The 13,875-nt window shown below is 34.4% G+C and overlaps 1 protein-coding gene across 1 annotated transcript; it reads left to right on the forward strand.

Annotated features, from left to right (window-relative positions):
- Positions 1 to 2,235: 2,235 nt before the first annotated feature.
- Positions 2,236 to 12,014, forward strand: LOC133186099 (uncharacterized). Its single transcript, XM_061321377.1, has 8 exons — positions 2,236 to 2,624; positions 3,576 to 3,682; positions 4,258 to 4,369; positions 5,248 to 5,345; positions 6,161 to 6,219; positions 6,486 to 6,563; positions 6,994 to 7,075; positions 11,472 to 12,014. The coding sequence occupies exons 1-8, from the start codon at positions 2,357 to 2,359 to the stop codon at positions 11,703 to 11,705; spliced, it is 1,038 nt and encodes a 345-aa protein (XP_061177361.1). The 5' UTR covers positions 2,236 to 2,356; the 3' UTR covers positions 11,706 to 12,014.
- Positions 12,015 to 13,875: the final 1,861 nt, after the last annotated feature.

The raw sequence follows: 13,875 nt of genomic DNA on the forward strand, positions 1-13,875 counted from the left end.
ACAAATAATGTGGGATAAAGTATATGTCTCAATTTTCATTTTTGAACTTCGAACTTTGAAAATAAACAATGCACTTTAGATTCAAAAACTGACAATAAACCACGCTAATTAAGGATGATAATTAATTTCAGTGTTGAATTTAAACTTCTGTTAACTGCAACTGTGCTCAAACACGTACAAAATACAACAAGAATGGCTACCTTTTGTATAAAATATTACATACATATACATTTTTTATTTCCTTGGAAAAAGAGTTACTGCTTCAAAATCATAACTTACTGTTACATATACATGTTGAGTTTTCAGCAAGAGTACTCGATGTACAGATCCGTAGAACGCGGGGGGTGGGGGCAGGGGGACCACCCCCACTTATTCTGAGTATAGTATTTTGCTATATAGTAAATTATCCTTTCTATGTTGGTTGCCTCCCCCCTCCCCCCCCCCCCACACAAACACACCTTTTGTTGCAGTTAGGTCGAGCAGTGGCAAATTCCAGGATTTGGATTTTTTTTTTTTTTTTTTTGGAAGTTGGCCCCCTTACTTTTGGTCTTGTTTTGTTTTTGTTTTGCTTTTGGTTGTTGTTTTTGTTTTGTTTTGTTTTTTATTTTTTTTTATTTTTTTTATTTTTTTTATTTTTTTTTTTTTTGCTTGTCCACTTTCGAAACCTTTGCTACGGGCCCTGATGTATATATACATGGAGGCATAAAATATACCTGCGATTTGTCCATAGATTTTCACTGCCAACATGTTTTAAATAAATTAAATGGAGATATTGAAGTTTATTTTGTTCGCTTGTTTTTTTTTTTTTTTTTTTTTTTTTTTTTTTTTTTTTTTTTTCTCAGTTTATCATAAGAATGCACAAAAAGATGAGGAAGAAAATTAATTCCAGAAACCACGTTATTTGTGATCAATCAATTGCCAGATTGTGATTTTATGCTCCCTTGCAATAATTGATAATCCATTGCTGTGAGGACTGAAAAAAGATATATTTGAAAAAATTCAAAACATTACATCGTCCATGGAATAAATGTGTGAAGATTTAAAAGACACTTCCTTGACTGTATAAACAGATCAAAAACAAAGGTCACAGCGGCTAATTGTATTCGGCGCGTCGGCGCGCCAGCGCGTCCATCTCAACCCGATATCACAAAAGTATTTTCTCCCTGCATTAAAACACTCAAATGACATCGATTTTCTTTATAATTTAAGCATTATCGGTTATATTCAAGTCGACAGCCCGAGCCCGATTGTATTTTTTTGTTGGGTGGATCCAGAAATTTTTCCCTAGGAGGTGTTGGCTCAAATCGCAAGGGGAAGAGGTCCAAGGCAAAGCTTTAGTAATTTTACTATGTCAGTTCAAATAAATTTGAATTTTCCAGGGATCCGGATCCCATTTGATCCATGCATGCCTTATCACAATTTGTGCTAGAGTAATCCGAAATATACCCCAATTTTTTGAGTTGGCCTATACTTTCAATTCTCTCTCTCTCTCTCTCTCTCTCTCTCTCTCTCTCTCTCTCTCTCTCTCTCTCTCTCTCTCCAAACATTAACTATATACATGTATAGCATTTAAAAATATTTAGTGCTTTGGTTTTTATCAATTTTCTTTATGTATAACAAAAATTTACCGGTATTACGTAATGACCCTAGACATTAACTATATACATGTGTAGCATTTAAAAATATTTAGTGCTTTGGTTTTTATAAATTTTCTTTATGTATAATAAAAATTTACCTGTATTACGTAATGACCCTAGACTCTAGAGTTCAACCCCCTTTTTAGAGACTTGATTATCATGGCACCCCCAATAATAACATCCTACCGGGTATTACTTTTTTTTTCTTTTGCTTGTCAAGGAATTTTAAGTTTCCGTGCCTTGTGCCTCCTGCTCCCCCTCCACCAGCTGAAATTGCCTCCTATGGACCTGGATTGTCGTACTGAGCGTAAGGAAGCGTATAGATTTATGACTTCCAAATATCAGCTGCAAAAATATTAACAGGGAAGTTTTTCCCGTCCATCTGAAGGACAATTTTAAATAAAGCATTGAGCCCAGGCTAATTATTATTTCCTCGATCTCCAGGGCTAGTCAAATATATATAGCAAATGAAGGAGAGGAAACGGATCAGGCGCTGCTCCATTCATTTCCTCGACAACAATGGGTTATTTTTAAATTATAAATAGAAACTTGATAACATTATTCATGCATGGTCATCTAGGCGGAATTTCCCTATTGACTTTAAAATCATCTGCTTCAAACTGAAAGTAGGCTCTATCCAACATTTTCCTTCCCTGAAAGAATGGTAAATAAAAGAAATGACTTCAACTGAATAAAGAAGTCTTCCACTAAACGAGAGAATGGAAAAGATTGGTGAAGAGAAACACATTCATCAAAAGTCTACACCCCCCGATGACGGCAATGATTCTATAGACGACACGTCTCCTCTGATTTCGTTGTCATCAGACCGGTCAGAATCGATGGGGTGGGATGCGATAGAAGAGTGTGCTGGAGTGACTTTTTCTGTGTCTGCGATGGGGGGAACAGAGAGACAAAGAAGACTAAAGATCTCTGAGGCATCGACAACAGAGGAGTGGATCCAACAGACGGTGTCTGCAATGCCACCATGTATATATAAGTATAATATTTTCATAGTGGCACGTACACTTTTAAGCACTTCTTGGTGTACATTGTAATTTCACTAATTTTCATGTGGTCAAATAATCGTGATTTAAGGAAACATTACTAAATGTAGTTCGAGGGGATTCAGACACGCATAGTTTTCAGGGGGGGGGGGGTGGCTGCCCCCTCCCCACTTTTTCCAAATAATTTTTATTTTTTGCTTGCCATAGTTTTTCAGTCTAATATTTTTCTGGCTGCCCCACCCTCCACTATTAAGATACAGCGTGCCTGAAATTTGATTCGTGGTTAAAGGAAATCATTTTGCAGTATGGAATTGTAATATTTTGTGGGGGATATAAATCTGTAGGTCTCTCCATATCACGAAAACAACGAAAATTAATCTACCCCTCCCCCGAAAATTGGCGATTTCACAGGATCCCTTTATAGTGTATAAAACATATTCTCCTTAAAGAAGTGGACCGGTATAACTTACATCCACATTAGGCTAGTACGTATGTCCAGCAAAGAGAAAAATAAAAACCTCGAAATATGAACTCCAAGTCTGTGCTTTAACTGTTTATCTCTAGCTAGTACTGACCTTTCATCGAAAGAAGCCTTTGTCTTCTAAGTGTAAGAAAAAAAAGTTTGTTAAAAAAATCATTAGTTTATGTCAAAGTTTTAAGATTAAAGAGTCTCTTGAGACCTTATAAATCGAGGCCCCGTGTCGCAGTAGATGCTGGCATGAAAAAGATCCATCACTGCTCAATGGCCCTGAGTGCCGAGTATAGGTCAAAATTTGCAGCTCAAGTGCTGCAAATGGTGCTCAAGCTCATGTGGTGGTGTCTCCATATGAGTGAAAAATTCTTGAGAGGGACTTAAACAACAAACAAACAAAAATATCTTTCCTTAAATAAACACGTAATCACTAGCTAGATAACCTAGCTCTACATCTTGTAGGTGATATTTGCGATGTCTGTGAAAAGAGTTATCCGCATCACGAGTCCATAGAGTTCTGGAGGAGTATTGACGAGTGTTCAGATCTTCGTACACGATGTCACAAAAAGGTCAGATTTTTGTACCGTTCTGCCTGCATGCTTTTTGCGATTAGCAAATCTATTTTTAATAAGATTCCAAGAATACAACTTTTCTGTGCATAGTTCATCGGAGGTAGAAAACTCACATATTATCGTAGCCACGGATATACACAGATCACTCAATCCTACACATGATATGACTGGGAAAAGATATTATGCAATAAATCATCAAATTAGTTTTTAAATTTAAAATAAGCAATAAAAATAGGAATACAGTTGTATTATAAGGTAGTTATATATACTGGTGCATGGTACATGTACATGTAGTTCTCATCATACTCGAATCCTTTGAATATCATCAGATCGAAGAAATTTAAGTCATACAAAATGTACTATTAAAAGTAACAAAGTGAAAAATAGTTCATTCAAGAAATTGAAACGCTTGCAATAGTGAATGGTGTTCTGTTATTATTAGTTAACCAATCATTTGTTATTTGCATTTTTTTTTTTTTTTTTTTTTTTTTTTTTTTTTTGACATGATAGACCACATTACTTATTTAGATTGTACTCATAATTCAAATGCTGTTTTTTTCCGCTTTTTGTAGTTCTATAAAAGACTTATCCAGAGATTTCGGGAGGTTTTTCCGGAAGAGGCAGCTTTACGAAACAGTCGGACAATGAATCTTCTGAAAAACCTACTTCACATAGAGGGAACAGGTACTGGTTAAAGAACACACACATAAAGGGAACAGGTACTGATTAAAGGGCGCACATAAAGGGAACAGGTACTGGTTAAAGAACACACATTAAGGGAACAGGTAATGGTTAAAGAGAACTCAAAATGGGAACAGGTACTGGTTAAAGAGCACACATATAAAGGGAACAGGTACTGGTTAAAGGGCGCACATAAAGGGAACAGGTACTGGTTAAAGAGAACACATAATTGGAACAGGTACTGGTTGAAGAACACACATAAAGGGAACAGGTACTGGTTAAAGGGCGCACATAAAGGGAATAGGTACTGGTTAAAGAGAACACATACGTGTAAAGTGAACAGGTACTGGTTAAAGAACAAAGAGGAAAAAGGTACTGGTTAAAGAGCACACATAAGGGAAACAAGTACTGCATGGTTAAAGAGCACACATAAAGGGAACAGGTACTGGTTAAAAAGCACACATAAAGGGAACAGGTACTGGTTAAAGAGAACACATACGTGTAAAGGGAACAGGTACTGGTTAAAGAGAACACATAAAGGGAACAGGCACTGGTTAAAGAGAACACATACATGTAAAGGGAACAGGTACTGGTTAAAGAGAACACATAAAGGGAACAGGTACTGGTTAAAGAACACACATAAAGGGAACTGGGACTGGTTAAAAAGCACACATAAAGGGAACATGTACTGGTAATATAGAGAGAACAGGTACTGTTAATGAACTGTTAATGTAGAGGGATCAGGTACTAGTTAAAGAGCAAAGTGATGTTCTAAACAAAAAATAATAAAGAAAATATTGCAAAATTTTGAATATAAAAGTCATATCCCATGGAAATGCAAACTTTGGGTACATGTATAAGTAATAATGTTTCTTAATCAGATGACACAGTTGAGGTTTATTTTGACAAATTTGTCAGAGTCCTTAAATTTTTTGGACCAGTGAAGCTTTCTGGACAGCGATGTATTCTTCTAGAACAAGTAGGTATAATTGTACATAGTATCATATGGAGAAATGATGTACAGTTTATTCATGAGGTTGCTCCCACGTGATTTACTTCTCATTAATATTCATAAGATCCTGCATAGACTCGAAATATTCCATTTCTTTAAATTTTTATTATAAAACCTGCAAGCACAGTTTGTTTTGTTTTTTTTAAAGCCTCCGTCATAGTTATTTGGGCAGAATTTTGGGTTATTAATAGTTGACAACTCATGAAACCACCTGTTTTGGTAATAAGTAGGTCACACTGATGCAAGAAATTACCGTTTTCAAATTAAAAAGGCGGTCGTAACTCTTTATGAAATGATAAATCATCTATATTTTAAAAAAATAGGCATTCGTCTGCACCTACATGTATAAATCGGCGGAAGAACTCTGTCAACTTGCAATAAACACTTACATTTAATCACCAAAAATGATAATGACACCAATTCTGTACTCTTTCCTTCATTAAAACATTATACTCTCGCTTCGGAATTTCAAATCAAAAAGGCGGTCGCAACTTTCACTTTGGCATCAACAATATTGTCATTTCCGGTAGAAGATATTAAGAAAAATCTAAACATCGGCGGAAGAACTTTATCCGAAATACTTAGAATATAAAATCTGCGGGTTTTTGTTCGTTCTCTATATAAACCTTTATGGAATCTGTCGCCATTATAGCTCCAATATGGCCGATATGTAACTGAGAAGAATGAACACCATTTCTCCATATGTGAAATATATAACTGATTGACACCTTTTTGTTGTACATGTACGAAAATAAAATAACTTTAACATCTTTTTTATTTAGTTGCAGCTTTTAATAGATAAATCATTGAGATACAATAAACAAAGAAAAGAGAAAATAAGGTAAATTCTGAAGTATTTTTAATTGCATTTATTTATTTATTTTTTATTATTATTTTTTTTATTTATTTATTTTTTTTGTGCAAGAATTTACGTGATATCTGTAAGAATTACAAAACATTACAATAAATCTATCCACACCCATTGCACTTGAAAAATTTTATAAACATTTCCGTAATTCAAAAATATATATAGATGTATTTATTTATTAAGCTTCAGAGTTTTGTTAAGTGTTATTAATACATTTTCCTTGATACTAATGTACTTAGTTGGTTTGCTGGTGATATGACTAGACAACAAGCAGAAAGCAAATTAAATTCAGAACCTGGTGGTACCTATCTTATCAGGTAAATGTTTACCTGCATGATAAATGTTAATATTTTTCATTAATCATAAAGGGCCGTTATTTGTACCTAAGGCACTGCCCTGCTTTTATATAGAAGTAGTTAAATCTTTTTTTGCATATAAATTACTTATATTCAATGCCAGAAAAGTATCTTTTTTACATTGAAATTTATCCACTGACATATGTTCCTAAATGTTAAATCCATGAAGTAAGTTAAATAAATAAGTGAAGTGAAATTAAATAAATTATTAAATAGATGAGAACGAAATGGATTTTAAAAAACACATTTTAAATACATGTATTATTTTGAAGAAAATATAAATTGATTAGATAGTTTGCTGTGCTGACTTTGTCTAATAAGACATGACTTAATTCTTTAAAAATGAATCACTTTCTATCATAAATGTCCTATGTTCCTATGTCTTTTTCAGGATGAGTCAAAACAACTCAGAACATGGAGATTTTGTTCTGTCTGTAAAACAGGGTGATGCTATCCATCATATTGAGATCAAAGTAAGCGATAACTAGATAATATGAAATACAATTATTTTTGTAATCACATCTCTCATACTGCTTAATTATTGAACATTTTTCTGTTGGAAGCAGATGAACACTATTAAATATTCCTAATTCTTTGTGATTTATTTAACATCTTAATTATGCTGCAGCTGAATGCCTGACCCACTCTATCTTTTCAATGAGGGTTAGAATTTTGGAAAAAAAATATATCATCCAACTAATAGTCCCACTATAAGCACCCCATTTCGTAGACAGTGAGAACAATACTGGATCAGAAAACTAGGTACCGCATTTCTGTATGGTTGCAACGACCACATACATAATGTAAGGAATCTTTTAAGCCCATAATGTGCTTGATGCGCAGTTTATGTGCAGTCTTTGACACCGATCATACAATAGACCAAATATACAATCATGTCTCTATTGATTCACTTTTACCTTACGTCAATAAACAATTATTCGCACTAAACTTTACTCAGTTCCCCTGAAAGTTTTGAATCGGCTATTATAAGAAGCTAAAGCAAGTACATACTTGGATTCTTCAGAATACAAACTAGTGATTGTCATTATGGATGTTTCTCAGAACAGTCTCTTTTAGCCGTGACTGTGTCGTAAGATAATAATTCTTAACGAACCCGTCGGTTCTTTAATCTTAAATTTGCCAGCAAAGTAATAGATGCTGTAAACATTAGTAACATTCTTAATCAGAAGAGAGTTTTTGTACTGCATATACCCTGTATGTCTTACAGATATTTCCACAATGTAGCTTGCAAACCTTTCAATTATTAAAAAAATCTTACAGCCTAGATAATGATTGATTGATTAATTGCATGTTGCTTTACGTCCCGTTCGAGAATTTTTCACTCATATAGAGACGTCACCATATGCCGGTGAAGGGCTTCAAATTTTGACCTTTGCTCGGCACTCAGGGCCATTGAGCAGTGAGGGATTTTTATCGTGCCAACGCCTGCCGTGACACGGGGTCTCGCCGTGACACGGGGCCTCGGTTTTTAAGGTCTCATCCGAAGGACCCGCAACTTTCACTTCAAAGTGCCGAGCCGAAGGAACAGTTGTTACCTATTTTTATCGACTTAGGTCGTCGCCCGCGTGGCGCAGTGGTTAGAGCGTCTGCTCTAGAGTCGCGAAGTGAGGAGTTGATCCTTACGTCGCGGGTTCGAATCCCACTGTGGGACGTGGAGACCGGTCCTTCGGATGAGACCGTATAAACCGAGGTCCCGTGTCGCAGTAGGTGCTGGCACGAAAAAGACCCCTCACTACTCAATGGCCGTAAGTGCCGAGCATAGGACAGAATTTGCAGCTCTCCATCGGCAAGCGTCTCCATATGAGTGAAAAATTCTCGAGAGGGACGTTAAACAACATACAATCAATCAATCAATCGACTTAGGTCAGTCGCGTTCGAAATTCGAACTCACGACCTTCCGATCACGGAGCGAGCGCTCTACCGACTGAGCTACCGTGAACGGTACCTAGATAATGAACCTAAAAACAAAACCCTCTTACTTCATCTTCTTTTTACTTTAGTCCCGCTGGACACGTCATAATTGATGATGTAAATATAGTTGAAAATGACGACCTAAAAGTAATCATTTAAGTCATAAATTCAGGTAGCCCCAATCTTTCAATTGCGGCAAAAACTTCATTCCTATTATGAATTCGGTGGAAGATTATGCCACATTTTGGGTGAAAATGAAAAAAAAAAGACCTGAAAACTTTGTCAGAATGGATTAAGTATTTTAGAAATATATTTAGAAATCATGGTAGAAAGTTTAAATGCAATAAACGAACTATCTGTCCCCCCATTTTCACTAAATCAGAGTTGATGAAATAATTAAAATGCATGAGCAATATGTTATGGCTAGATCCAGCTGACAAGGCTTGTAACACTAGATCGTCTTTGTAAGACTCATTATTATAACTGTATTTTAGAAAAAAAAAGTTTTAATTTTATTCTGGAAATCCTACAGCGTAATATTCACTGTTCACATTCTAAGTAAAATCACATTTCAGTTTTTAATGTTTTTGACAATCCAGTCAACAAAGATGAGTTCGATCTACCATACCTATACTGGATTCCTAAACTTCATAAAAATCCTAAGAAACAAAGATACTTTGTCGGGTCCATCAAGTGCTCATATAAGCCCATGTCTTAAAGGGTTTTTATCACGTTTCAAAATTTTTTGATATGGCAAAGTTTACATGCTATTAAAATCATATATATAAAAATCTTTGCTAGAAAATTAATATTTTTGATGTTTCAGCGATTCAAAGTTTGAATTTCTCAATATGCATATTTTGATCGCCGATGTTACGCGCCATTGCTCTGACGTCATAGGTGTCAATCCTGGCCAAGCGAAGTACTTATTGTGTATACAAAAGGGCTCATTTGTTGTGTCTATTAATCCTGTTAGAAAATAATTGAGAGATAAATGGATAATTGACAACTAGTAAGGTATAATTTATGGCTTTAGGATGCAAAAATGTGCACAAGAAAGGTTTTAGGAAGAATTTTTTTCCACATTTCATGGACTTGGTCGCGAGATGTTCTGCAAATGCGATGGTGTGTATCTCCATTCAGAACAATCGTTTATGCCCAATCCATCACGATTTTTTTTTTCTGTCCTGTAAAATATTTCAAGGAAAGATACCTTTAAAAAAAGTAATAAATGACAAACACGCATTTTTTAAAAGTCGCACAGAATCTAGTAGGAATGTTGTGAACTTCGTAATGGCGTACGGCGCCATTGAAGAAGTGTAATTTCTAGTCCATGATATTCACTGCTGGAACAGAGAGAAGATGTGCAGGATTTATTTATATATAATTAATTAAAATAATAATGAAGGAAAATTTAAAATTCCCATATTTATAAATGTTTACGAAGTTAAACTTTAGTAATTCGTTCTATTTAGTCGAAGTCCTGAGTTGTCAACGGCTTCGTCTTCGGTGACCTCTCCAGTTGTCGGCATATTTTCTGATTATTTCTCTCAGCTAGACGTTCATACATAAAAGATTGACCGTCCATAACCAAAGAAATATAGTCGATGTCAAAATTTCAACCGGTCATATTGCGTATTCTATTTATTTAGCGTAAAAATCCATTCAATATATTTTTCTTACGATAAGGTTTACGAGCTCCATTGACCATTGACACCTGTATGACGTTTCAGTACCACGTGACCCCTATCTAATTAGTGGAGATTTTTACTTCGAGGACCCTATATTACGGTCGTTTTATCGTCTAATTACGGCCGTTTTTAACATTATTTCGGAATTAAACGATAATTATATGTTTCAAGAATACAATATTTGTTTCATTTTTAAGAAATTTAGATACGTGATAAAAACCCTTTAACTACTCACAAAGATATTAACTGCTGTAAATGAGAAACTTCAAACTTACTATGCTACAGTATATTATAGAAATGATGTGAATCAAATGTGAATTCTCAAAAATTCCAAATGACTTTTAGAAAAAAAAGAGATGTTAGTAGAATTCAAACGTATGTTTTTTCGACACTTTATTAAAGCATTACCCACGATAAATTAAAACCTAGGCTTTTGATATCATAGACTACTTCTTTTATAAAAATGGAACTCGGAAATTTCTATGTCTTGTACTTGGTCAACAAAATTACTTTGTTAAAAATAACTCTGATTCTACACACAAATACTCTGAAGTTAAGTTAATATTAAAAGGATGCTGGGTTACCTCATTGACACATCTATGTACACTGTTTACATAGTCTATGGAGACGAGGTCTTTCCAAAAAAAAATTGGAATTTTGATGGGTCCTAGTATAATTGTGATCCTTTATTAGCCAAACTGTTTTTATATTGACATGCAGCAGAATCTATTCAATTATTTCTACATGAAAAGAAGAAAATGATTGCTGTGGTCTTCAAATCGTAATTCAGATATATCGACGACGTTTTATCCATTCACAAAAGTGATTTGCATTCATATCTCGACTCGATATATCTCAGTGAACTCGAAATAAAATACACCACAGAGTCTGCCACATTTGTTTCATATTTGGATGTTTTGCTGATTATAGACGATAAGGACAAATGATTGATAAACGAGATGAGTTCAGCTTTATAATCATCAACAGTTACTTTCCTTATATACATGTATGTAGTAATGTTCCGATATCACCTGCATATGGTGTTTATGTCTCCCATCTTATTTGATACTCATTTTTAAAACCTAGGTGGACTGCAGATAGATTAGATGATGTTACAGGGATTTCAACGACCTCGACAGGGGATGCTAACTCCATACCTTTTTCACTATATAAAACTAAATGTGACAACCTGCTCTCAATCTTGTCACTGTTCTATTATGGTACTACTTATTTGATTGTATTACAGGGACAACCTTTGAAAGCCTTTGATCAACAACCCTTTTCCAGTTGTTTGATATTCAAGGAGAAAGAATACTCTTCACTTATAGACCTAGTTGAGGACCTGAAATATGACTCGATAACGATCACTGGGGAGGAGGATGAAACAGAGGTAACAGAGTTGTGGTGCACTACCATCTGTCCGGGACTTCCACTTAATTCCGCCATTACCGGGTACAAGAGAACAAAGGCAAAGCAATAGGGGCCGTTGTTGTTTTAATGTACTGTTGACTATATAAATATTGCACTTTGTTTTATTTGCTCTTGATAAAATGTTCTCGTTTTTTTATGAATTGATCTCTTTTTTATGCAGTGAAAAGAAATGTCTCAATAATTTCCAAACAGCCCTCGTTATGTGTTTTCACGATAAGTTGTCCGGTAATCTTTGAATTATCAAGAAGAAGGTTCAAAACATTTTTTCATTTAGGAGCCTCAACATAATGATTCTCTGTAAGTAAAATATACAAAAGCAATTGAATGATACATTCCTAATGGTACTTATAAAACTGAATGCAACATATATATATATATATATATATAATCCTGATTTCTGGATTAGGGGACCAATGCCATGAAATCTGGCTTAAGTAGACAAAATTTATCTTTTTCCCCTATGCTTTGAAATAAAAACCAAATGCATTTTTGTTGGTACTTGGGCTTATTAATTACCATTCTAATGCTAAATTTTACAGAAAACTTGTAGGTAAAAATATACAAAAAAATTGGTCTCCCTAATATTTTGTAACCCTTTCACGTGAGTTAAGGTGACCAGTGTATATTTTCGTAAGTACTAAATCTGGCTTAGGTGGACATTTTTTTTTCTTACAGTTGTAAGGTTATAGTGAACTAAAATTTAACAGAGAATAGTTAAATGATTCAATTTAAGAATAATGTACGGTGGGAGCACAAAAAAAATTGAAATCTTGCAAGGCACGATAAACAGGAACGCCAGTTACAACATGTACAGCTTCTTGCTGAAGTTTATCAGGCCTTTCAGAGCAGCTGCGGAGATGCTGTTCCATATGCTTCTAATGCATATTCCAAAAGTGGTATCGGTCTTACATGTATAAATGTAATACTAGAATACATTTAAGCTAGGAAGTCAGGATACGTAACCCTTTTAATTTACGAAAAAGTGTAATTTCTTTGGAAGCCTTTTGTTAATACTGTCAGTGTGGTTTGTCCACTCCGCAGGGTTTGAGAATGTAAGTCTAAGATGATAGTGACCGAGAGAAGGATCGATTTGCTGATTATTCAACACTAAGTGCAATTATATATTTTATCCTCATTGCTGCAAAATATTAATAATTTTAGCTTGGTAATTGGGATTAAATTTCACAAGTCGCTTTTAGCCATTCTTCATTTATAAGTCGTGATTGCTCAGGCTTTCTAAGTTCTGCACGTTTTGAAAGGTGTTTGACGCGAATATGCATCATATGCCAATATTCTAGAGGTACCCAATAGACCACCTGGTAGGTATTGTATATCAACAACGAAAAGTTGAAGTCCAATAATAGAGCCCTGGGGAACTCTAACTTCCGTCTTTCTCACTAAATATACTGAAAATTTATTTTTGATCTGTTGCGATGGATTGAAAAGATTATTAGCCAACAAGGTAAGAACTTCACCCGCAAATCTATGTTGTCTCTTGTTCTTTTAAATAAACCGCATCGAATGTCTTGCTGTTATCATAAAATGCAAAACAAGTTAATTCGAATTCTTTATTGTTTAACACAAACCATTTATTATGATAAATTTCTTTTAACTGGGTGACTGTTTAATGATTTCTTAAAAACCCACACAGGCGCGTAGCTGCCTATACGCAAATACGCAAGTGCATACACATAATTGTAAAAAAAAATATAAATATAATGAATGAATGAATAAATAAAATCTATGGGAGAGAGAGAGAGAGAGAGAGAGAGAGAGAGAGAGAGAGAGAGAGTTATTCGAAGAAAAAATCTCAGTACCATCCAACAAACATTCGGATTTCGAATTGTTTTGTGTCATACTGCTGAAGAGTGCTTTGGATTTTATATAATCATGACTATATAATAAAATTTGAGGTCCTTTATTAAATCATTGCCAAATTTAAATAAAGCATTCATGAACTTGTATTCGTTCTTTGATACATTGATAATTTTTGATATTTTTTTTAAAGATCTTTGAAAAATAAAATTTCAGACACATCCTTGAATGTCATGATCTACTACATGTAGTATATGATTTGAAATACGATGTTTTTTTGTTCATAATTAACATTAAGTATACAAGTTTTTGAACGATAGAAAAGAGTATGATACCAAATATCGATTAGATATTTAGCCTAAACTACATGTACACTAAGTTTCCGTAGAAGTATTAATTTTGCG

The sequence above is a fragment of the Saccostrea echinata genome, unplaced genomic scaffold, assembly GCF_033153115.1.
Source record: "Saccostrea echinata isolate AGI-Se365-2 ecotype Australia unplaced genomic scaffold, CSIRO_AGI_Sech_v1 ptg000012l, whole genome shotgun sequence".
Lineage (NCBI taxonomy): Eukaryota > Metazoa > Mollusca > Bivalvia > Ostreida > Ostreidae > Saccostrea > Saccostrea echinata.

What these genes read in the sequence shown, in the direction of transcription:
- LOC133186099 (XM_061321377.1), top strand. Translation starts at nt 2,357, where the DNA reads ATGGAAAAGATTGGTGAAGAGAAACACATTCATCAAAAGTCTACACCC. An exon ending in GTACACGATGTCACAAAAAG is followed by an intron (nt 3,683 to 4,257) that starts GTCAGATTTTTG and finishes CGCTTTTTGTAG; the next exon opens with TTCTATAAAAGACTTATCCA. An exon ending in GGTGGTACCTATCTTATCAG is followed by an intron (nt 6,564 to 6,993) that starts GTAAATGTTTAC and finishes TGTCTTTTTCAG; the next exon opens with GATGAGTCAAAACAACTCAG.